This window comes from Anastrepha ludens, chromosome 3 (assembly GCF_028408465.1).
Source record: "Anastrepha ludens isolate Willacy chromosome 3, idAnaLude1.1, whole genome shotgun sequence".
NCBI lineage: Eukaryota > Metazoa > Arthropoda > Insecta > Diptera > Tephritidae > Anastrepha > Anastrepha ludens.
This window is the reverse complement of record NC_071499.1, coordinates 106161605-106184131: the sequence shown is the minus strand read 5'-3', so window position 1 is coordinate 106184131 and position 22527 is coordinate 106161605. Positions and strand designations below refer to the sequence as shown.

The 22527-nt window shown below is 38.9% G+C and overlaps 1 protein-coding gene across 2 annotated transcripts in view; it reads right to left on the bottom strand.

The window, feature by feature from the left end:
* Positions 1-8276: 8276 nt before the first annotated feature.
* LOC128858703 (alpha-tocopherol transfer protein-like) overlaps positions 8277-22527 on the bottom strand; it is a 34782-nt gene continuing 20531 nt past the window's right edge. For both annotated transcript variants that reach the window (XM_054095178.1, XM_054095177.1), the window contains 4 exons: positions 17971-18052; positions 8939-9340; positions 8730-8866; positions 8277-8663 (listed from right to left, as the gene is read on the bottom strand). In XM_054095178.1, coding sequence (XP_053951153.1) covers positions 8591-8663; positions 8730-8866; positions 8939-9340; positions 17971-18052 — 694 coding nt within the window. In that variant the 3' untranslated portion in view covers positions 8277-8590. The remainder of the gene's footprint in view (positions 8664-8729; positions 8867-8938; positions 9341-17970; positions 18053-22527) is intronic.

The window sequence follows — 22527 nt, the reverse complement described above, 5'->3', positions numbered from 1 at the left end:
TTTATAATAATACAGCAAATATTTCTTTGTTGCTCCTTCCTGGTACTTTGCTATAAAATAGCGGCAGCACGAGGGGTGCCTTTTATATGTCGGGATTAGAGAACAAAAACAAATCATCGAAAATCACTTTATTGTTTTTCAAAATATTCTCCATGAAGATCTATACACTTTTGCATACGTTTGAACCAATTGTCGAAGCACTTTTGCCACTCTGAATGAGGTACCTCCAAAACATGCATTCTGAATGCCGCAACCGCTTCTTCAGGTGTCAAAAAACGTTGACCTCTCAGTTTGTTTTTTACGTACGGGAATAAAAAGAAGTCATTCGGTGCCAAGTCAGGACTATACGGCTGATGACCCATTAATTGGATGTTTTGGGTGCTCAAAAATGCAGTTGTCTGAGCCGATGTGTGAGAGCTCGCATTGTCCTGGTGAAGAGTGATCCGTCTTTGGCGATTGGTTTTCCTAATTTCTTGGAAGACAACTGGCAAACAAATGGTTGTGTACCACTCATTTACTGTTCTGCGTTGTTCTAGTGGTACGGTTGCGACAAGTCCAGTTTTTCCGAAAAAACAGGCGACCATTTGCTTGGAAGTGCTTCGTGCTGTTTACTTTCGGGCTTATACGCGTAAATCCATGATTCATCACTTGTCACGATGTCATAGCCGTGTTTCGAAGCCCCGCGATCGTACTTTTTGAGCATTGCCTTCGACCAATCGACACGAGCCTTTTTTGAGCGATTGACAAATTGTGTGGGATCCAACGCGAACAAATTTTTTTGACAATCAAATGTTTATGCAATATTGAATGTATGCTGGTCCCACTAATGCCTAAGATTGTCTCAATCTCACGATAGCTGACATGACGATCTTGCAATATCAGTTCGCGCACAGCATCAATGGTTTTCGGAACAACAACTGAATTTGGACGACCTTCACGAAATTCGTCTTGGAGTGAACTACGACCACGATTGAATTCACCATACCATCGATAAACACTGGTCCTTGATGGAGTTTCATCGCCAAAAAATGAATTAAGTTCATCCATGCAATGTTGCTGAGTTAATCCACGTCGAAAGTTGTAAAAAATAATCGCACGAAAATGTTCACGATTTAATTACATTTTTGGACCGAGATGAATCTTTTATGTTACTGTAAACAACACAAATAGCGCTGGTATTTCAAAACGTTCTGAGTACGTAAAAGCCAAAAAATGTCAAATTTTGCGATACAGCTGTCAGTTGCCAGATTGCAACACCAGGGTTGCCAAATCCCCAAATATAAAAGGCGAAAAAATAACGTCACTAACAGAGGTTGCCATGAATATCCACAATTTAACCGGTAACGAACGTATGCAGAACTTAGTGAACCTACGCAACTTCTGCCTGCTACATGAGGAGATATATCGGGTGTTTATTTTAGCTGCATGAGCTGCATGATCGATATGGATTATCTACTATAAGAATGACAAACTGTGTTGACATTTCTGTTTAGTAAAGTTTAGCAAGTCATCATGAATCGTTTATTATAGATTATCCAAAAATAAAATAACATTGATTCCAATATTATTTTTGTTTTGTATTATCATTTTAAGTTCTCAAACTCTTAAAAAGCACCCGATGTATGCCTTGGGCAGTTAGAGGCACCATCTTATTCTTGATTGGTGCTATAACTGCTTACGCGATGCCGAGTTTAACAAAGCTCGTCAGTCGTTTCTTTCTCGTCAGTCGTTTCGTTCCAAATGAAGGCAAGTTCTTTTTTACCTGACCTTTCCAACGCAGAGGAAGCCTTCCTCTTCCTCTGCTACCACCAGCTGGTACCGCATTGAATACTTTCAGAGCCCGAGCGTTTGTATGTCGCAGTAAAGCTCATACAGCTCATTGTTCCATTGCATAAGATACTCGCTATCACCAACGTGCAAAAGTCCAAAAATCTTCCGCAGAATCTTTCTGACAAACACTCCAAGGGGCGCCTCATCGGATGTCGTCATCGTCTAAGCTTCTGCGCCATACGCTAGGACGGGCATGATGAGAGCCTTGTAGAGTGTTAGTTTAATTCGTCCAGAGAGGACTTTACTACTCAGTTACTTATTTAGTCCAAAATAGCACTTGTGGGCAAGAAATATTCTCCGTTGGATTTCAAGGCTGACATTGTCATCGGTGTTAATACTGGTTCCTAGATAAATGAAGTCTCTTACCACCTTGAAATCATAACTTTCAGCAGTGACGTGGGTGTTGATCCGCAGTGCGTTGACTATTTGTTTGATGACAGGAGGTACTTCGTTATGTCCTCACCACCAGACCCATTATCTTTGCTTCTTTATCCAGTTCGAAAAAGGCAGAACTAGCAGCCAATATCATCGACATACGTCGAAAAAATCACACGACAGCGAGTCACCCTGTCTGAAACCTCGTTTGGTATTAAGCGGCTCGGCGAGGCCCCTCCCAATTCTGATGACGCTGCTAGTATTGAGCAACGCCATTTTGCATAGCCGTATTAGTTTTGCGAGGATACCAAATTCAGACATTGCGGCATATAGGCAACTCCTTTTCGTGCTGTCGAATGCAGCTTTAAAATCAACAAAAATATGGTGTGTCGATTCTCCCTTCATGGGATTTCAAGAAAGCTACTCCTATCGTTGGTTACACTGCTGTACAAATAGTTGCCAATTGATAACGAGTACGAGAATCCACATAATTTTTTTCGTAGGTAATATTAATCATCCTATAGGAAGATGTATAAATTGTTGCAAATGCCGCCGTACGTCACACTTGACATTTATGACTTAGACAGCTCCAGTATACATACAAACAGACAAGCAATGGAGTGCATTTAGGTCGAAATAAAAATTTCCATCACTCAAAACCATTTTTTTTTTATAAAGTAAAAAAGTTATTCGACTAAAAGGCGGCCGACATTTGGAAAAGCGTAGGTTCGAATATCCGTGCATAAAACACCAATTAATAGAAAAAAATAATAGCAGTCGCCTCTCTGCAGGCAAACATGTGATTGTAATTCTGCCCTGAACGAGCTCCTTATTAAAAACATCTGCCGTTGGGAGTCGGCTTAAAAGTGTAGGTCTATCCGTTTATGGATAGAATAAAAATAATAATTTTTGCATTGGGCATAAGTAAAATTAGGCAAGTAGCCTAAACATAATCGATTTTTGTGATACTATTGGTTTGTTTTCCTAGTAACAAAGCCAGCAAGGCTTCAGTCAAATGGTTGTCGCATATTGCGAATCTGATGACAGCTTTTCAAAAGTTAAACTAAGTTAAACAAAAAAATTATCGCTCGAAACTCGGTGCACGGGTTGGCTTTTGGGGTCGCTGATTACGAAACTAATATCACCTTTCTCAATTAAAATTAGCGCATCTAATAAGGCTAAAAAAAAAATACATTAAATTTTATTAAAATTGAAATTAAGATTAAAATATTTTAGAAATTTCTAGAATTTATTTTGAAACATCGTGTCGATCCGCCTTTATTATCAAGCATTATTCTTTATGCAGGCGGCCGCCGTAGCCGAATGGGTTGGTGCGTGACTACCATTCGGAAATCACAGAGAGAACGCAGGTTGGAATCTCGGTGAAACACCAAAATTAAGAAAAACATTTTTCTAATAGCGGTCGCCCCTCGGCAAGCAATGGCAAACCTCCGAGTGTATTTCTGCCATGAAAAAGCTCCTCATAAAATTATCTGCCGTTCGGAGTCGGCTTAAAACTGTAGGTCCCTCCATTTGTGGAACAACATCAAGACGCACCCCACAAATAGGAGGAGGAGCTCGGCCAAACACCCAAAAAGGGTGTAGGTGCCAATTATATATATATATATTATTCTTTATGCAATTATCGCATAAGAAGTTTCAATAAATTTCTTTTGTAAAGATTTGAAAGTGAAGTTTTTGTAAAGTAAATATATTTTGAAAGGCAATCAAATTCCATTGAAATTCGGGATTCTGGTCTCTTGCGAAGTCACTATTTATGAATTTAATGCCAGATTCGTAAAATCACTGAATAAAGAGTTTCAAATGAAGCTGTTCAGTTAAACTCTTCTGCCATCTTGAATATCTGAAGCCAGATTCGCAATCAGTGACTCGAAAAAATTGCGAGTAACAAGTTTCAAGAGAATCCTAGCCATTTTTAGATTTTTATTTAACCCTCCGTTGTGCACCTTCTTTAAAACCTTCGGTTGGGCACCCGGGTCTGGCCTTTTTTCGTCCTGTTCGAGAATACTTTTTAAAAGGTTATATCCATAAATAGATAGAAAATTAAATTTTAGGAAGCTACCTGGAACTCAAGACGTTAGCTAGAGAAATATATTGAATTCAGTCCAAAGTCGAATAAGTCTGGCCAGAGAAGTCTGACCCGGGTGCCCAACGGAGGGTACAACTTTATTCTATTGGCCTTTTCAAGTTAAGTGTCCTCTATCTTGAAACGTGACTGGAAAAAAACTAATGAAGCTATCAAACTGCGGTAAATGCAAAAAATAAATAAAATATTTTATGATGTGTTGGATGATAGGACCGTTTACTCAGTGCCCCCTTAAGGGCCATTTTTTCAGCGCGAGTTCGAATTGTTCAACGCCAGCTTAAAAATTCATTACAGTGGAACACGCATTTAACTGTATTGCAACGTTAATATTTTTCAATTATTATCTCAAGTTTGCCTGTTAATATCGGGTGTTTTTTAAGAACTTGAGAAATTAAAATGATAAGATAAAACATAAATCTTTTTCAAATTATTTTTTTTTATTATAATCTGGTAGATAATTTTAAGGCATTTATTTTTTGAATATCATATCCGCCACATGTCCGCCGCGACTACGAGTTACAAGGTGCATTCGATCGATTCTTAAGCACGTAGTGTGGCAAGTTGCGCCGTTTTTTTGGAACCAAATGTCTTCGATGTTTATCTGATTCATTTTAAGAAACACAAATTCAGTCAGTATGGCAGCCGCGGCTATGAACTTCGTGGACGGATTTATTTCTTTCAAGTAAATTCCCGCAATTTGGAAGCGTTTTTCTGGCGTTAAACGATTTGATGACTTTGCAAACCTTAAATAAATAAATAATTAGCGCGTACAGAGTTAAGAGTTTGGCCGAGCTTCTCCTCCTATTTATGGTGTGCAGCTTGATGTTGTTCCACCAATGGAGGAATCTACAATTTTAAGTTGAATCAGAATGGCGAATGGTTTTCTGTGAAATACTTTTTTATAACAGAAATACACTCGAGGGTTTGCCATTGCCTGGCGAGGGACGACCGCTATTAGAAAAAACTGTTTCATTCATTTTGGTGTTTCATTCACAGAGATTCTAACATACGCACTCCCAATTTCTCAATTGATCGTATCGATCTCGAAGATGTACAATTTTTCTGCTATTTAGGCAACCTTATATCGGTTCGAGGTTCGAGCGATGATATCAAAAGCCGAATAAAGAAAACTGTGGATGCCATTGGCTCTCTGCAAGCAATTTGGAAAACATCACACATTTCACGGCGCACAAAACTGTAAATGTTTGACTCCAATGTAAAGGCGATTTTATTTTATGGTTGTAAGACGTGGAATGCAACGTCAGCTGACACGAGCTCATTACATGTTTTTGTAAATAGATGCCTTCGAAAAATGGTAAAAATATTCTGCCCAAAGATTATCTAGAATGCTGACCTATGGGCCAGACCCCAGCAGAAGCCAATACTGGCTTCGGCACGTACACCCGTTTTGGATGTTTGGCCGAGCTCCTCCTCCTATTTGTGGGGTGCGTCTTGATTTTGTTCCACAAATGGACGGACCTACAGTTTCAAGCCAACTTCGAACGTCAGATATTTTTTATGAGGAGCTATTTCATGGCAGAAATACACTCGGAGGCTTGCCATTGCCTGCCGAGCGGCGACAGCTATTAGAAAAAACTTTTTCTTAATTTTGGTGTTTCACCAAGATTCGAACCTACGTTCTCTCTGAATTCCGAATGGTAGTCACGCACCAACCCATTCGGCTACGGCGGCCGCCAATACTACTAGAGATGCGAAAAAAATGGGGCCGTATTAGCCACGTTTTGTCCACTGTCAATAATCTTCTACAAGAACTTGAAAAAATGGGAGGTAAAATAATATCATATGCCGATGATATTGTAACAGCAATCTCGGGGAAACACCTTTCAACATTATGTGATCTCCAACAAAGATCTCTCAACAGATTATCACTTTGGTGTAAAAGTCGAGGACTAGTAGTAAATCCGGAAAAAACGGATCTGATACTGTTTAGTAGGAAACACAAAACACCTGCTCTTCAACAAATATTCCTAGGAGGGATACCACTTAGAGTAACAGAAAGGGCAAAATATCTAGGACTTGTACTAGATAGGAAGCTAAATTGGGGGCTCACAGTCGCAGACAGAGCACGCAAAGCTATGACCGCAATGTACTCCTGCGGAAGGGTTATTGGGAAGAAATGGGGATTGGAACCCAGAATGATACATTGGCTCCACACAGAAGTGGGTAAGCCAATTCTCTACTATGGTATTGTAATATGGTGGGATGCCCTTCAGAAGGGTGTAAACATCAAAAAACTTGACAAGGTTCAATTCATGTCAACCACACCATCGAAAGCATTATATGCAGCACTAAGCTTCCTTCCGGTAGATCGGCAGGCAATATATAACGCACGCAGTGCGGCAATAAGGCTGAACACTCTAAATAAGTGGCCAAACACGGATTATGGTGACGGTAAACTCCTGGCTGGCACTTTGGGGCTTCCCGGACTGGTGGACTATGCACTCCCGCCTATACTTGCCATTACATCGTTTACGACCCTCCTACCCTCAAGGGAATAGTGGGAATGGGACGATGTGAGACAGGTCGAGTCCATCCATGTATACATTGTGGTGTATATTCCGAGCATCTGGGGATCTGCTTCAGTTTTCGGCTCCCCGACTACTGTAGTGTCTTTCAGGCTAAACTGATGGCAATAATAAAAGACGCGACACTGATACAGTGTGATGCGATATCCGGAAATGATATCTACATTTTCACTGATAGCCAAGCGGCGATAAAATCCTTCACAAAATAGGCGACAACCTCCAAGGTAGCCATGAAATGCCGCACATCTCTTAACGAGATGGCTGAGTCATTTCACCTAAAGGCAACATGGGTTCCTGGCCATCGCGACATTGAGGGTAACTATAGAGCCGATGAATTAGCGAGACTCGGCACTAAATTGATATCCTTACAAATATGTAAGCTACTCATCCTTGAAGAAATTGTAAAGAAAGCAAACGAAAGATGGCGCAATGAAGCCACCTGCACAATCGCCCGTCAACTGTGGCCGACTCTAAATGCTAAACGCAGAGAATCTCTGCTAAGCCAGAATAAATACAGCTTTAGCACATTGATCTCAGACATAACGGGGCACTGCCTAATAGGTAGACACGCCCATGGGATGGGTGTGCAAACACATGACTTTTGTAGAAGTTGTCTAGATGAAGACGAGGAAGAGACAATCTCGCACCTACTGTGTCACTGTCCTGCTCTATCCAGACGCAGGTTTACTATTCTGGGTGAACAATTTTTTTATGAGTTGGAAGATCTCAGTTCTACAGAAATCAGAGATATTTTAAAATTGTTGAAAAGCACACACTGGTTTTAGGAGAGATAGGGACAAAGCTCCCCACGCGGCATCACAATGGGCTATGAGACTGAGTGTGTCCCACAGGACAACCGCTGCAACGTAACCTAGCCACGTTCTACACAGAGGAGATGGTGACTTATTAAAGGTCTGGAGACGACTGCTGGAGCCAGAAAGCATGCAGCTTAGCTTGAATGAAATTAAGAGATAGGGGCAAAACAGACCTGAATGGCAGAAGTTCGCTGTAGTCATATGTTCTACACTGGAACTCTAGGAATTTATGATGATGACTTCCGAATAGCAGTCACAACACAGTTTGCCTCAGTTTGTTCTCAGCCATTAAACCATAGTTCTCGATATCGATAAATCTCATACAGCTAAAAAACACCCGATAAAATATACCCGCTTGACATATTCGACCCGTTTTCTTCGCATTGAATTGACTTCTATCGGTTTAATCTTAATTTAATTGCAAAGCTCTTTACAATCTGCCAACTATAATAAAATTTACAAGCAATAACGGTTGTCTGTTAGGTTTAGTTTGAGCTTCTTTATCAATTTGAGGCGGAAATCGCTGTAATTTTATACTCGTGGCAAATCCTTTTTACATTTTTCTATGGCAGAAATAAAACTAAATAATGAACAAATTGCAAATCAATTAAAAACATTTTCTGTATATTAGGAATGACAAATATTAATGTACAATTGTGTAGTATAATAATTTTTAAAGTATAAAAGTGAAAAATTCACTACAATTTAATCTACATATTGATTATATTTTGCGTGTAAAACCCCGAACAACTACACTAACGTTATCACATAAAACATTAGAAATTCAAAAAATGAATGCTTCAAAACATTACTAGTTATGATACAGGTGCAGGAATTCACATATTTACATACATACATTAATATATATTATAGTCGAATGAGGCACGTACAACGCGATAAGAAAAACCGGTGAAACTTCAAAACCAATACCACCGCCGTGCGTTTTGAGTTTGTGCAATTTTCCACTGCTTTGGGTCCATTAAGTAATCCCTATTCGAACATACAAAAATTATAAAACTTTTGGCAATGCATATTAAACTACTATTAGCCCTTTACCTCTTAGTTTTTAGCTCCTCTGCCCATTTCTGTTTCAACTCCGCTATTGGTCCCGCTTTGCCGCCATATTCGTTGGGCAACAAGTCGCGTGGTACTTTTTCATACAAGCTATCCAGTCCCTCGGTGTGGAATTGAATCTGTTGGTAAACAGGAGAAATTGAAATCAATACACTACCAGTAATATGTGTGTATGTATGTGTAATATATACCATATTATAGACATGATCATTTATGAAAGGTTTGACGATAGCGATCATTGAGTTCAAGAATGACGGACAATTGATGATGTGCATAGCGCGTAAACGCACCGGATATGCCTCTTGCAGGAAGTTCATGTACATGCGCAAGGTCGGATAGGAAATGCGTGTCAAATGGGATAAAGTATAACCGGATATATCACAAATCTGCACTTCACCATTAGATATGAAGTTATCTTCCAGCGCGTCATTTTCTAGCGAGTCCAGCGTTTCTTTTTCAGTGGCAGACGCCAACCTCGTATCTTCGTTCGATTCCTTTGCGTTTGTTTGTGGTGGCTGCTCTTCCAAATCGAGATCGGCAAAACGACAATCGGCGAGCAAAAAAGCTGTCTTACATTCTCCCTTGCTATTTAACTATAATTGAAGTGCGTACATATTATCATATAAAAGGCGATTTACACAGGCAAACATTTGGAAGAGAAACATTTTGTTCCTCTGAGAAGGACGGACGGGGAAGACAGAGAGGATTTTGTCTCCCGTACTGGCGATTACGCTTATTCAATCTTAACGTTGGCTGCAAATCAATTTTTGACAGTTGGTTTATTCGTTTTCTGCTTTTGTGGGAGGAAGTTCTGAGTTTTGTGTTGGTTTCCAATCGAATGTAAGAAATCGACGTTGGCAAACATCAGAACACTGCTTGGGATATACAGGATGATTTTAACTAGTATAGTAGGCATGATTTAGAAACTTTTGGGACATATTTATGTTCAATTCTATTTTTTCCGATTATAGATATTCAAGTTACTTTTAAGTCAAGTATTTCTATATGAAGTATTTTAATTCAATTTTTTTTACTCAAGTATAAACATTTATATATACGAGGGGTGCCTTTTATATGTCGGGATTTGGCAACCCTGGTGTTGCAATCTGGCAACTGACAGCTGTATAGCAAAGTTTGACACTTTTTGGCTTTTACGTACTCAGAACGTTTTGAAATACCAGTGCTATTTGTGTTGTTTACAGTAACTTAAAATATTCATCTCGGTCCAAAAAGGAATTAAATCGTGAACATTTTCGTGCGAATATTTTTTACAACTTTCGACGTGGATTACTCAGCAACATTGCATGGATGAACTTAATTCATTTTTTGGCGATGAAGCTCCATCAAGGACCAGTGTTTATCGATGGTATGGTGAATTCAATCGTGGTCGTAGTTCACTCCAAGACGAATTTCGTGAAGGTCGTCCAAAATCAGTTGTTGTTCCGAAAACCATTGATGCTGTGCGCGAACTGATATTGCAAGATCGTCATGTGACCTATCGTGAGATTGAGACAATCTTAGGCATTAGTGGGACCAGCACACATTCAATATTGCATAAACATTTGATTGTCAAAAAAAATTGTTCGCGTTGGATCCCACACAATTTGTCAATCGCCCAAAAAAAAGGCTCGTGTAGATTGGTCGAAGGAAATGCTCAAAAAATACGATCGCGGGGCTTCGAAACACGTCTATGACATCGTGACAAGTGATGAATCATGGATTTACGCGTATGAGCCCGAAAGTAAACAGCAGTCGACTGTATGGGTGTTTCAAGATGAGCCAAATCGAACAAAAGTTGTTCGCGCACGAAGCACTTCCAAGCAAATGGTCGCCTGTTTTTTCGGAAAAACTGGACATGTCACAACCGTACCACTAGAACAACGCAGAACAGTAAATTCTGAGTGGTACACAACCATTTGTTTGCCAGTTGTCTTCCAAGAAATTAGGAAAACCAATCGCCAAAGACGGATCACTCTTCACCAGGACAATGCGAGCTCTCACACATCGGCTCAAACAACTGCATTTTTGAACACCCAAAACATCGAATTAATGGGTCATCCGCCGTATAGTCCTGACTTGGCACCGAATGACTTCTTTTTATTCCCGTACGTAAAAAACAAACTGAGAGGTCAATGTTTTTCGACACCTGAAGAAACGGTTGCGGCATTCAGAATGCATGTTTTGGAGGTACCTCATTCAGAGTGGCTAAAGTGCTTCGACAATTGGTTCAAACGCATGCAAAAGTGTATAGATCTTCATGGAGAATATTTTGAAAAACAATAAAGTAATTTTCGATGATTAAAATTTGTTTTTGTTCTCTAATCCCGACATATAAAAGGCACCCTTCGTATATGTAAAAAAACAACAAATTATTTATTATTTATGCAATCCAGTTTGCCTTCTTCATTGAAATATTTAAGAATATGTTGACGAACGTTTTCCGCTTTACATGTTAGCGGGTTGTAGAATATATCCGAACCAGAAGTAAAGAAGTAAAAGTCAAAAGCAACGAATGGTGCTGAAAACAATTTTGCCAGTGTGACCGTGAATGAAACATCAAAAGAGAATTTTAAGTATCCCTTCCAAATGTCTACGTGTGTAAATCGGCACTAAAAATACTTTGAATGCTAAGGGTTTTAAGGGGTTAGTTCTAATGGAAATTTTCAAAAAACTGATTTTCGCAAAAGTTCAAATTCTTATAGTAAACATTCGTAGAATTGATGAGGAAAACGATATTTTGGTAAAAAACGCGAAACAACGTAAGCGTCTCAGAAGAAGGCGTTAAATCGAAGGTGAAGGTGTTAAATGCGATTTTCTCGAAACAATGCTTTACGACTTGGTTGACATGATTCATGAGCTTTAAAAATTACGCTGCGCATATATCATTTATAACATGAACTATCATCATAATTTTTAATTAATATTTAACCTTTTTTTTTAACAATTTACGGTTAAAAAAAAACGAAATTTTCAAAGCGTCAAATTTACTCTTTACTAATACCTTTTTTGTTTTTGTTTCAGAGCCTACAAGCTTGACCCACCGTATCAGCCGGACTTACTAATGAAAAAAATATAATTCATATAAGGTTTGTTCATGAAGCTAATAATTTTTAACAATTGTGTGCGCCAAATTTTGGTGTTCATGTGTACAAAATCTTTCAAAGAAGGGGGAAATGAGAGAGCCAAATGACATTTCATTTTGAGGGGAAATTGCAAGTTTTTACTGGATGAATTTCTACTTGTAAGAAATTGTAAGTGAGAAAGACAGCTGATCGCAAAGTAAAAATAAACACGAATTAAAATTTTCGAATTGAGTAAAAATTCTAAATTTAAATAAAAATGGTAATAAAAACGCAGAGTGTAAGTAAATATATTTTAGATAAAATTTATAAAGTTTAGAGGTATGTACTTCTGAACAACAGCCTCCACTCACAGTTGCTGCAGTGTCCGAAATACAAATCGAAAGCATTGAAGGTATCTTTTGTGTTTTATGCTTATACTTCTTGGTTATTAGCTAATTTGTGAATATACACATACATACATATGTATATGCATAGACGGAAGCAAGGAAAATATAAAGAAAGTTGTGATTGCTACAACAATACAAATTACTGTGGACAAAATAAAATCATGTGATGTTAAGCTCTTTTTGCATTTTATTTGCTTAATTTTTTTAATTTAATACGAGGTAAATCAACTGAAAAAAAATTTAATTTTTGTGATTTTTCACGCCAACAGTCTATTTAGCTTTTCGTAAAACTTGCAAATTATTACTGGTTTCGCGTTCATGTACTTTTTTGATATTTTTCTTTTTGAGAAAATTAATGCACGATGTGCAGGTGTCGGTTTTTGATCCGTCGGTAAAAATGATCTCCCAATCTTTCTTTAATGGGGAAATGGTTTCGAGAAAAATCTGGTTGTATTCGTTTGTATTAGTGGAATCTTTTAAATGTTTGGATAGATTGTTCAATATCATCGAGTTGGGAACGACCCACGGTGGATGTATTGCAGGTTCTACAAGTAATGGCTGAGCAATGATATCCAGTTTTTCGGCTTCTTTTAGAATGATGGAGATTGTTGATTCCCGGCTCTTTCTGTTTGATTTTTGAGTACTCGAGTTGATGTGTTTAAACAAAAGTCTGTTTCTACACTGAATTATCTTCAAAATACTTATCCTTGTATTGTTGGCCACCCTTTCCGAGATGGTGGGAAGTCCAGCTTCCGCTAAGGTAACGTTTATGGGGGAAGTGGGGAAGGCTCTGATGCTTCTCCTGACTGCAGCATGGTAAGGTGCTTCTAGGCGCTTTAGATGAGTTTTAGCGCAGTGTCCGTATATAACCAGTCCGAAGTCAATTTTAGATAAGATTAGAGATCTAGTGATACTTAATAATGTACTTGTATGTATCAAACAGTGCTTTGAGGATAAGTATTTAACTATGTTTAGTCTAGATAATAGGCTTAACCTAACGTATTCACAATGTTGCTTATAAGTTAGTCGCTTATCAAAGATAATGCCTAATATTTTAAGTGTGTTGGTGTGGGGGATTATGGTATTGGAGAAGGATATAGGTGGGAATATGCATTTATGCTTGCGACATATATGGAATGTAGAACTTTTATTCATAGAAATACTGGCTCCCGAAGCTTGTGACCAAACTTTGAGGTCCGCAAGGATACCGCTAAATGTACTTTTAACTTCTGATAAATTTTTGGTATTTGAAAAAATTACCACATCATCTGCGTAAATGAAGTGTTCGACATGCAGATGTTTGGATATTATAGAGTTAACTTCATTAAAAGCTATGATGAACAAAATGACAGATAGAGGTGATCCTTGAGGAATACCATTAAAGAGGGGAAGGATTTGGGATTCATGGTTGTTAGCACGAACATAAAATTTGCGATTGCATAAGTACGATTTGATAGTATTATACATTTTTTCCCCAATCTTCCAGCGATTTAGCTCTTCCAATACATTGTGAGAGCCTATTCGATCGTATGCCTTTTCAAAATCTAAGCTAAGCACAGATACATGGTTTCTATCGGCAAGTGCTGAGTTTGCGAAATGATCAAATATTAGAAGTGGAGCTATTACACTAAGTCCTTTTTGAAACGCAAACTGGTGTGGGCTAAGTAGGTTATTTTTTTGGGCAAACCAGATGATTCGCTGGGAAATCATTTTCTCTAGAACTTTTGACATGCAAGGGAGAAGGGACATAGGTCTATAACTAGATATGAGGGAGTTGGGTTTATTAGGTTTGGGGATGGGGATAATTGCGGCAGTTTTCCACGCTTGAGGGAATAATCCTTGACTAAATATTGAGTTGTATAGGTTAACGAGTCGGGATTTTAAGAAGGAAGGAATATTTTTTAATATCGCGTAGTTAATTCTATCACCACCGGGTGACTTACCCTTCAGAGAAGAAAGCGTTAAATCGAATTCTTCTATTGTGAATGGTGAATCTATTGCTACACTATCGGAGGAAGGGGAGGGGTTATGGTATTTAAAAGCGCTTAAATTGTCTTTTCTTCTCTTGAAGTCGGGGTGGAAGTTTGAGCTGTGGGAGTAGTTTGACCAGGTGCCTGCGAATTTTTCAACTATCTCTTGTGAGGAATAAACTGGCCCTGCTGGGAAATGAATAAATGGGATACGGTTAGGTTGGGAAGAGGAAGTGAGAGTTCTTATGTCAGCCCAAATTTTTTTCGGGTTGGACTGTGGTGTAATTTTAGCTGTGAGAGTTTCTAGCGCTTGTCTTTTGCAAGACTTCAACTCACGCCGGAATAGGGCATTGTGTCTCTTATACGCAATGAAGTTCTCGTCCGTCCTGTTTCTTTTAAATTGAGTCCATGAGGTCTGCTTATTTTTCCTTAGGATGGAGAGCAAGTTAGACCAGTACGGAAGTCTGGCTGTATATTTTTTAATACTGGTCTGTGGAATTGAAACATTGGCAGCTGACCGAATGAGAGATTTGATTGCCGCAGCTTCTTTATTTACGTTGGCAGAGACTGGTATGTTGTGTGCTAAGGATACCAACGTAGCATTGAAAGCTTCCCAGTTCGCCTTTTCCGTATTGAATTTTGGCTTAGGCTTAACTTGATAACTTTGAGGTAAAGAAACGGAAGTTATTATGGGGAAATGATCACTATTGTGTAAGTCATCTAATGTTTTAGTTGTTAATCTTGGTGCTATGGATGCGGAGGCGAGGGAAATGTCAGGGTGGGAGAAAGTCTTGTGGGTGGAAAAGTGGGTCGGGGAACAATCGTTAAGGATGATGAGGTTTTTTGCGAGAACGACGTCTTCAATAATTTTTCCTCTGTTGTTGGTGGAGGATGATCCCCAAAGGGGACTCCATCCATTAAAACCACCCAACAAGATTCAAGGAGTGGAGAAAGAGTTTAGAATATGGATTAGGTCTTTGCTGCTAAAAACTTGGTGAGGTGGGATATAACATGAAATGACAGTAATTTTGAAGCCTACATCTACTTCAATTGCTAGAGATTGAATATCGGATATTATAGGGATGAATTTGTGAAAGAGGGGTTTTTTTACCAATAGGGCAACACCTTGTTTGCAAGTGTTGTTGTTTGGACTATTGTAATAGTAACTAACATATTTTAGTGGTGAGTAAGCAGATTTATTATGTGGAATATGCGTTTCTTGTAGGCAAATAATTTCAGGAGAAAACTCGTTTATTAGTATACTAAGATCAGGAAAATTATTAATGAGACCGTTGATATTCCATTGTAATATCTTCATGTTTTACTGTGTATCGGAAGAGTTAGTTGTTGGGAGAGAGGGTGTAGCAGTAAAAGAGAAAAGGTTGGGTTGGGAAGAGTTTGAAGTGGGAGAGAATTGAGAGGAGTTTGTATGAGTATTGGGCTGAGAAGGGTTTGAAGTAAGAGAAGATTGGGAAGAGTTGGTGGGGAGGTTGGAGTGGGAAGGGTTTGTAAGAAGAGTAGGGAGTGAAAATATGTTATGAGAAGGGGAATATATTTGGGAAATGAAGTCTTCAACTAACATTCTGGTTGCCGTTTGACTACAGGTTGAGTTCGGTGCTGCTATGTTGGTGGCGTTTGATTAAGGCGTGCTGTTAGTGATTGCATTGTTGTTTGTTATTAAATTTTCGGTTTTTTTTATTGTATTGTCTGTGGATATATTTGAAGTGGGGTTGCTATTGTTGCTAATTGCATTTGAATTTGGGTTAACTGTCGTGTTATTAATAGGGCTATTGACTTTTTGCATATTTTGTGGTTGTTGTACCATTTCAGAGAAGGAGGTAGAATTGTCGTTTATTTTTTGAGGTATTTGCTGTTTATGTATGTTTATTGCTTCGCGAATAGTGCACTTTCTGTCTGTTTTTATTGTAATGATTTCTTTCATTTGAATAAATTTTGGGCATGTTTTGCTTGAGGAGGGGTGGGCACCTGAACAGTTTGCACATAGGGTGCGGGCACAAGGGGTTTCGACGTGAGGGGGGGTATGCGCAGGTGACACATACTGATGTTTTATCACATCTTTTGAGCGTGTGACCGAGTTTTTGACAACTCTTACACCGCTTGGGTTGGGGTAATATTGTTTCACCTTTGCTGTATACCACGATACTTCGATTTCCTCAGGTAAGTGATAGCGGTCGAAAGTGAGTAAGACTACCCCTGAAGGGGTTGGCTTACCTTCAACATATTTAGGGAACTTGTATGCAGATGACACCCTGTTCTTTCAAGTTTTCCACTATTTCGTCTTCTTTAACATAATTCAAACAAGGAGCATAAATTGTGCCTTTGGATGAGTTGAGGTTCTTGTGTAACTCGAATTTTACGGGGCAGATACCGGCAAGGTTTTTTGTTTGAATAAATTTGTTGGCGATGATTGAATTTTTAACAAATATTAATAAATTTCCGTCTCTTAATTCAGAGATATTGAGAATATCAGAGCTGATATGCTTCAGCGCTTTATGAACCAAAAAACAAGAAAAGGCATTAAGTGGCTTGGAAGAGTCCATTGTACTTGCAATTAAATATTTCGGATTTTCTTTTCGTATACGAGGTAGTGTTGGAAACAAGTCCTTTGTAATTGTTTGTGCTTTTTTTCGTTTACGGTGGGGGCTTGCTGCTAGAGCAGCAAACCTGTTGTCCCCGAGTGCGGGAGACATAATTATTGTTTATCTTACCGCAGCAGTTAACTATTGTTTTTTTTTTCACACGCGAAAAAGCAAAAACAAAATACAAAAGATAATAAGGTGGGATGCAAAAACGCAACGAACTCGTACTGTAGTCAAACTGAAAGCGATAGACACAACCGAATGCGACGAATGCTAGTCGATGACTGTGAGAAAATTAAGTTACTGGCAAAGCTACTGGATAATTTTGACATGAACAGACCTATACTAAATATATTTTTTTGGCATTGGTATTTGATGTCAATATTCATGTGTAAAATGCTTAAATCAATAAACTAAACTTTAATAAAGGGTGTATCAAAACACGCGCTTAGGTGTTGTTTTAAAATAAATACACGTACGAGTTTAGATTCTTTTAAGTTGTACTGTTTTTATTAAAAATCCAGTTCTTAACAATCATACTTGAAAAATGACATCATTTAAAAATCCGCCATGAACGCGCCTACAGGTAAAGTTCGTGAAAAATTTGATTCATGAATCCCTAATTATTGAGAATCTCGAGACATCGATGTGGAAGGTTAATCTGGAACTATTCGGGAACATCAGTAAAATTCTTAACATCACATTCAGTTTTTGGGCTGTCAGTCCTTTTCCCGTTTGTCGACAGAACCAATTTCTTGACATTTTTTCACCAACCTTTGATTTGTCGACTATGACGATTATTTCACAAAAAAAAAAAAAAAAAAGAATTTTGCGTTATGTTTTTCTTAACCTAACGTTGGACACCTTTTTTAAAACCTTCGGTTGGGCACCCGACCTGGCCTATTTCGTTCTTTTCGAGAATTATTTTTAAAAGGTTATGTCCATAAATCGACAGAAAATTAAATTTTAGGAAGCTACTTGGAAAATCAAGTCGTTAGGTATAATAGAAATATGTTAAATTCATGCCCAAAGTCGAAAAAGTCTGGCCATACCCTAGAGCCTAACGGCCTGTGCCTTTCCCGCCTAGGAAATATTCACTACCAACATTTAGGCGTCACTTTTGAAAGACTCTTTATAAAACTAAAAGTGAAAAATTTGATGCTAACCCCTTAAAGTGTAGTTACCTTTTTGGGATCCGAGTCTGCTAGCCGATAGAATAGAATTTTATATCCTTCTGGTGTTAGGCCAGGTAGAGGTATCATGTCCCTAAATTAGAATGTAAAATTAGAAAAGAAATATGTACTTATTTATTATATATTTGTATATAGTATATCTAATTGGCGCGTACACCTTTTGGGTGTTTGGCCGAGCTCCTCTTCCTCTTGAGTGTTGCTCCCCAAATGGAGGGACCCACAGTTTTAAGCCGACTCCGAACGGCAGATATTTTTATGAGGAGCTTTTTCATGGCAGAAATAGACTCGCAGATTTGCCATTGCCTGCCGAGGGGTGACCCCTATTAGAAAAATGTTTTTCTTAATTTAGGTGTTTTACCGAGATTCGAACCTAAATAAATAAACCATTAATCCAATTTATAGAGCTTTAAGTGAACTTAAGTCCCTTTCAAATTATTTAGCTTTTGATTTATTATCTCCTAAGTTTAAGTTTGTACTATTTTCCAATGAATTTTATGGTTAATTTTAATTTGAATAATATCCATTAAATCTGTAAAAATACTTGAATTTCTAGATTGTAAGATTAATAAATAAATATTATTTTTAATAAGTAGTGTTCAAGTCTGAAATTTAATGCCAGGCATCGCCTTAAGACCCTGAAGATGACTTCAGACTGGAGTCGAAATATCGACAGACCAAATAAATAAAACAGTATAAAAATAGATGTTTTACTTGAGTTCCGTCCGTTTGCTCAACTTATTAAAAATAATGTTTCCAATTTGATGGCCAAATTCAGAATGAACAATAAAGAAATAAATAAATAGAATTTACTTCTGATATTGGCAAAGATCGGCCCGCAATAGGTGGATATACCTATTTGTAGATCAAGATGAGCCCATTCGACGGACTCAAACTTAGAGTTTGGCTTAAGAGAAGAGGCTTAGAGCGAGAAAATAATTAAAACCATTAAAAAAGATTCATGCTCCTAAAGAGAATGCAGTCTTAGCAAGTACTTGGAGCATTGCATTGAAAGGATGGGCTATTGAGATTGATAAATCATGAAAAAATTTCTAATTGGAGTTCAGCTGAATATAAATAAATTAAATTGCTTCGTTAGGGAAATACTTCAAATATTCGAAGGGCAGAAAAGCATTGTTCGATCCCTTCGGACACGTTGCATGAAACCTCTGCAAAAGCGATTGATGCGTTCTCAGAAGCATTTGAGCATTTGGATTAAGATTGAATTAAATGAGTCTACTCAAGTATGCCAGCAACATTTTTTCACACCTATTTAAAATGCTCATGTCGTTTAAAATTGAGCGAAAACTGACAGTTCGTTTGCAAGTTCGAATACTCCGAAGATATGACATTTTTAATTTTGCTTTAAATTTTCTTTATATTTTTTTGTGTCAATACTCGTATATATCTGTATTAATTTGTATAGAATCACTTTTCTTATCAAAATGTGCCAATTGCTTCTGAGGCGATGCTAATCAATTTTACGTTTCTTCTCATTAGCCAACAATGTTGCTAGCAACATCTCACGTCTGCAGTAGTAGTAGCCATAGTAAATATTCATGAGTGTGCATTTCTCTATGGGCCTCTTTTTTCGCCAAGCATTAGCAAGTGGCGAATAGATGAAACAACATACATATATTGGCAGCGCGGGAATAGAGCTGCCTTAAATTACGTGTGTTTGTACGACAGTGAGTTACACCAGTCTAATGAGGTATGACCACACTCGCTAGCGGGAAACCTTGCTCCATGACTTTGTTGTTGCTTTCGCATGCAAATTTGTCGTTGAGTTAATCGGGCATAGAGATAGCGAGCGGGGAAATAGCGAATAGAAGAGGTCTTCTAATTCTTGATATGTGTGCATATATGTCATTAGGGCAGGTAAAATTTTTCGACATCGTTCCAAGCAGATTAGGATTCTACAAAATATTATAGGAAACAGTCAATTTCGAGCCCCAAATTTAAAAAAAAAAATCTCTTCAATTAATGGAGATTAACATTTAAATTAAATTTTGATCTTAGCCAGAAGGCCGAAAAGCGAAATTGACGGAATCGGCTAGGCTTATTTGGTTGTGAAACACCAAATGATAGAAAAATTTGTTGCTTTTAATAGCAGTCGTCTCTAGGCAGACAATGGCAAAACATCGAGCTTAAATCTGTAGGTCTCTCCATTTGTAGAAAAACGGTCAAACACCCAAACAATATATAATATATTGTACTATGTGGGCAAAAAGTAAGGTGAATTTATTTGTCAAACTTCTTCTTCTTCTTAATTGACGCTATAACCGCTTACGCGATTTTGGCCGAGTTTAACAAAGCGCGCCAGTCGTTTCTTTCTCGTGCTAACCGGCGCCAGTTGGACACACCAAGTGAAGCTAAGTCCTTCTCCACCTGATCTTTCCAACGCAGAGGAGGCCGCCCTCTTCCTCTGCTACCACCAGCTGGTACCGCATCGAATACTTTCAAAGCCGGAGCGTTTGTATCCATTCGGACGACATGACCCAGCGAACGTAGCCGCTGGATCTTTATTCGCTGCGCTATGTCTATGTCGTCGTAAAGCTCATACAGCTCATCGTTCCATCGTCTGCGATATTCGCTGTTGCCAACGTGCAAAGGTCCAAAAATCTTACGCAGAATCTTTCTCTCGAACACTCCAAGCGTCGCTTCATCGGATGTTGTCATCGTCCAAGCTTCTGCGCCATACGTTAGGACGGGCATGATGAGAGTCTTGTAGAGTGTTAGTTTTGTTCGTCGAGAGAGGACTTTACTACTCAATTGCCTACTTAGTCCAAAGTAGCACTTGTTGGCAAGAGAGATTCTACGTTGGATTTCAAGGCTGACATTGTTATCGGTGTTAATGCTGGTTCCTAAATAGACGAAGTCTTTTACAACCTCAAAATTATAACTGTCAACAGTGACGTGGGTGCCGATACGCGAGTGCGCCGACTGTTTGTTTGAAGACAGGAGGTACTTCGTTTTGTCCTCGTTCACCACCAGACCCATTCGCTTTGCCTCTTTATCCAGTTTGGAGAAGGCAGAACTAACAGCGCGGTTGTTAAGGCCGATGATGTCAATATCATCGGCATACGCCAGCAATTGTACGCTCTTATAAAAAATTGTGCCTGAGCGATTAAGTTCTGCGGCTCGCACGATGCTCTCCAACATCAGGTTAAAGAAGTCACACGACAGTGAGTCACCCTGTCTGAAACCTCGTTTGGTATCAAACGGCTCGGAGAGGTCCTTTCCAATTCTGACGGCGCTGTTGGTGTTGAGCAACGTCATCTTACATAGCCGTATTAGTTTTGCGGGGATACCAAATTCAGACATAGCGGCATACAGGTAACTCCTTTCCGTACTGTCGAATGCAGCTTTGAAGTCGACGAAAAGATGGTGTGTGTCGATTCTCCTTTCATGGGTCTTTTCCAAGATTTGGCGTATTGAGAATATTTGGTCGATGGTAGACTTTCCAGGTCTGAAGCCACACTGATAAGGTCCAATCAGTTGGTTGACGGTGGGCTTCAGCCTTTCACACAATACGCTCGCTAGAACCTTATAGGCGATATTTAGAAGACTAATCCCACGGTAATTGGCACAAATTGCAGGATCGCCCTTCTTATGGATTGGGCAGAGCACACTTAAATTCCAATCGGCAGGCATGCTTTCATCCGACCATATTTTGCATAGGAGCTGATGCATGCACCTTACCAGCTCCTCGCCGCCATGTTTGAATAGCTCAGCCGGCAGTCCGTCGGCGCCCGCGGCTTTGTTGTTCTTTAGCCGCGTTATCGCTATTCTCACCTCGTCATGATCGGGTAGCGGAACGACAATTCCGTCGTCAACGATTGGGGTATCGGGATCTTCACTTTCTCGGTGACATGCGCAGCTGTCACTGTTTAATAGGTTCGAGAAGTGTTCCCTCCATAATTTAAGATTGCCCTGTACGTCGGTCACCAGTTCGCCGTCTTTGTTCTTACAGGAAAACGCCCCGGTCTTAAAACCTTCTGTAAGCCGCCGAACTTTCTGGTAGAATTTTCGGGCGTTGTTCCTGTTGGCCAGCATCTCAAGCTCTTCGCACTCACGTATTTCGGCCTCTCGTTTCTTCTGTCGGATAATAATAATTTGTCAAACTTCGCGGGATTAAAATTTCGCTCTAATTATTTTTTTCATGAGTTGGCAGCTTTCATGTGAATGTCATTATCTGAAATATATTTACGCTTGTGTTTACCAAACGACCAAGAGTGCAGTTTTCGATTTTTACAATGTCTGATTTGATTGAGCAGAGAAGTGCAATCAAATTTTGTTTGCGGAATGAAATTTCGACTGCGGAAACGTTTAGCATGTTGCAGAAGGCATTTGGTGATTCGACCATGTCGCAGAAAAATGTTTATAAGTGGTACAAAGACTTCAAAGAGGGTCGAGAACGATGACTTGGAGCGCTCCGGACGACCATCGACGTCAACAGATGACCAACACGTCAATAAAGTGAAGGAGTTAGTGCTCAAAAATCGTCGGTTGACTGTTAAAGACCTTACTGATATGATCGGAATATCAGAA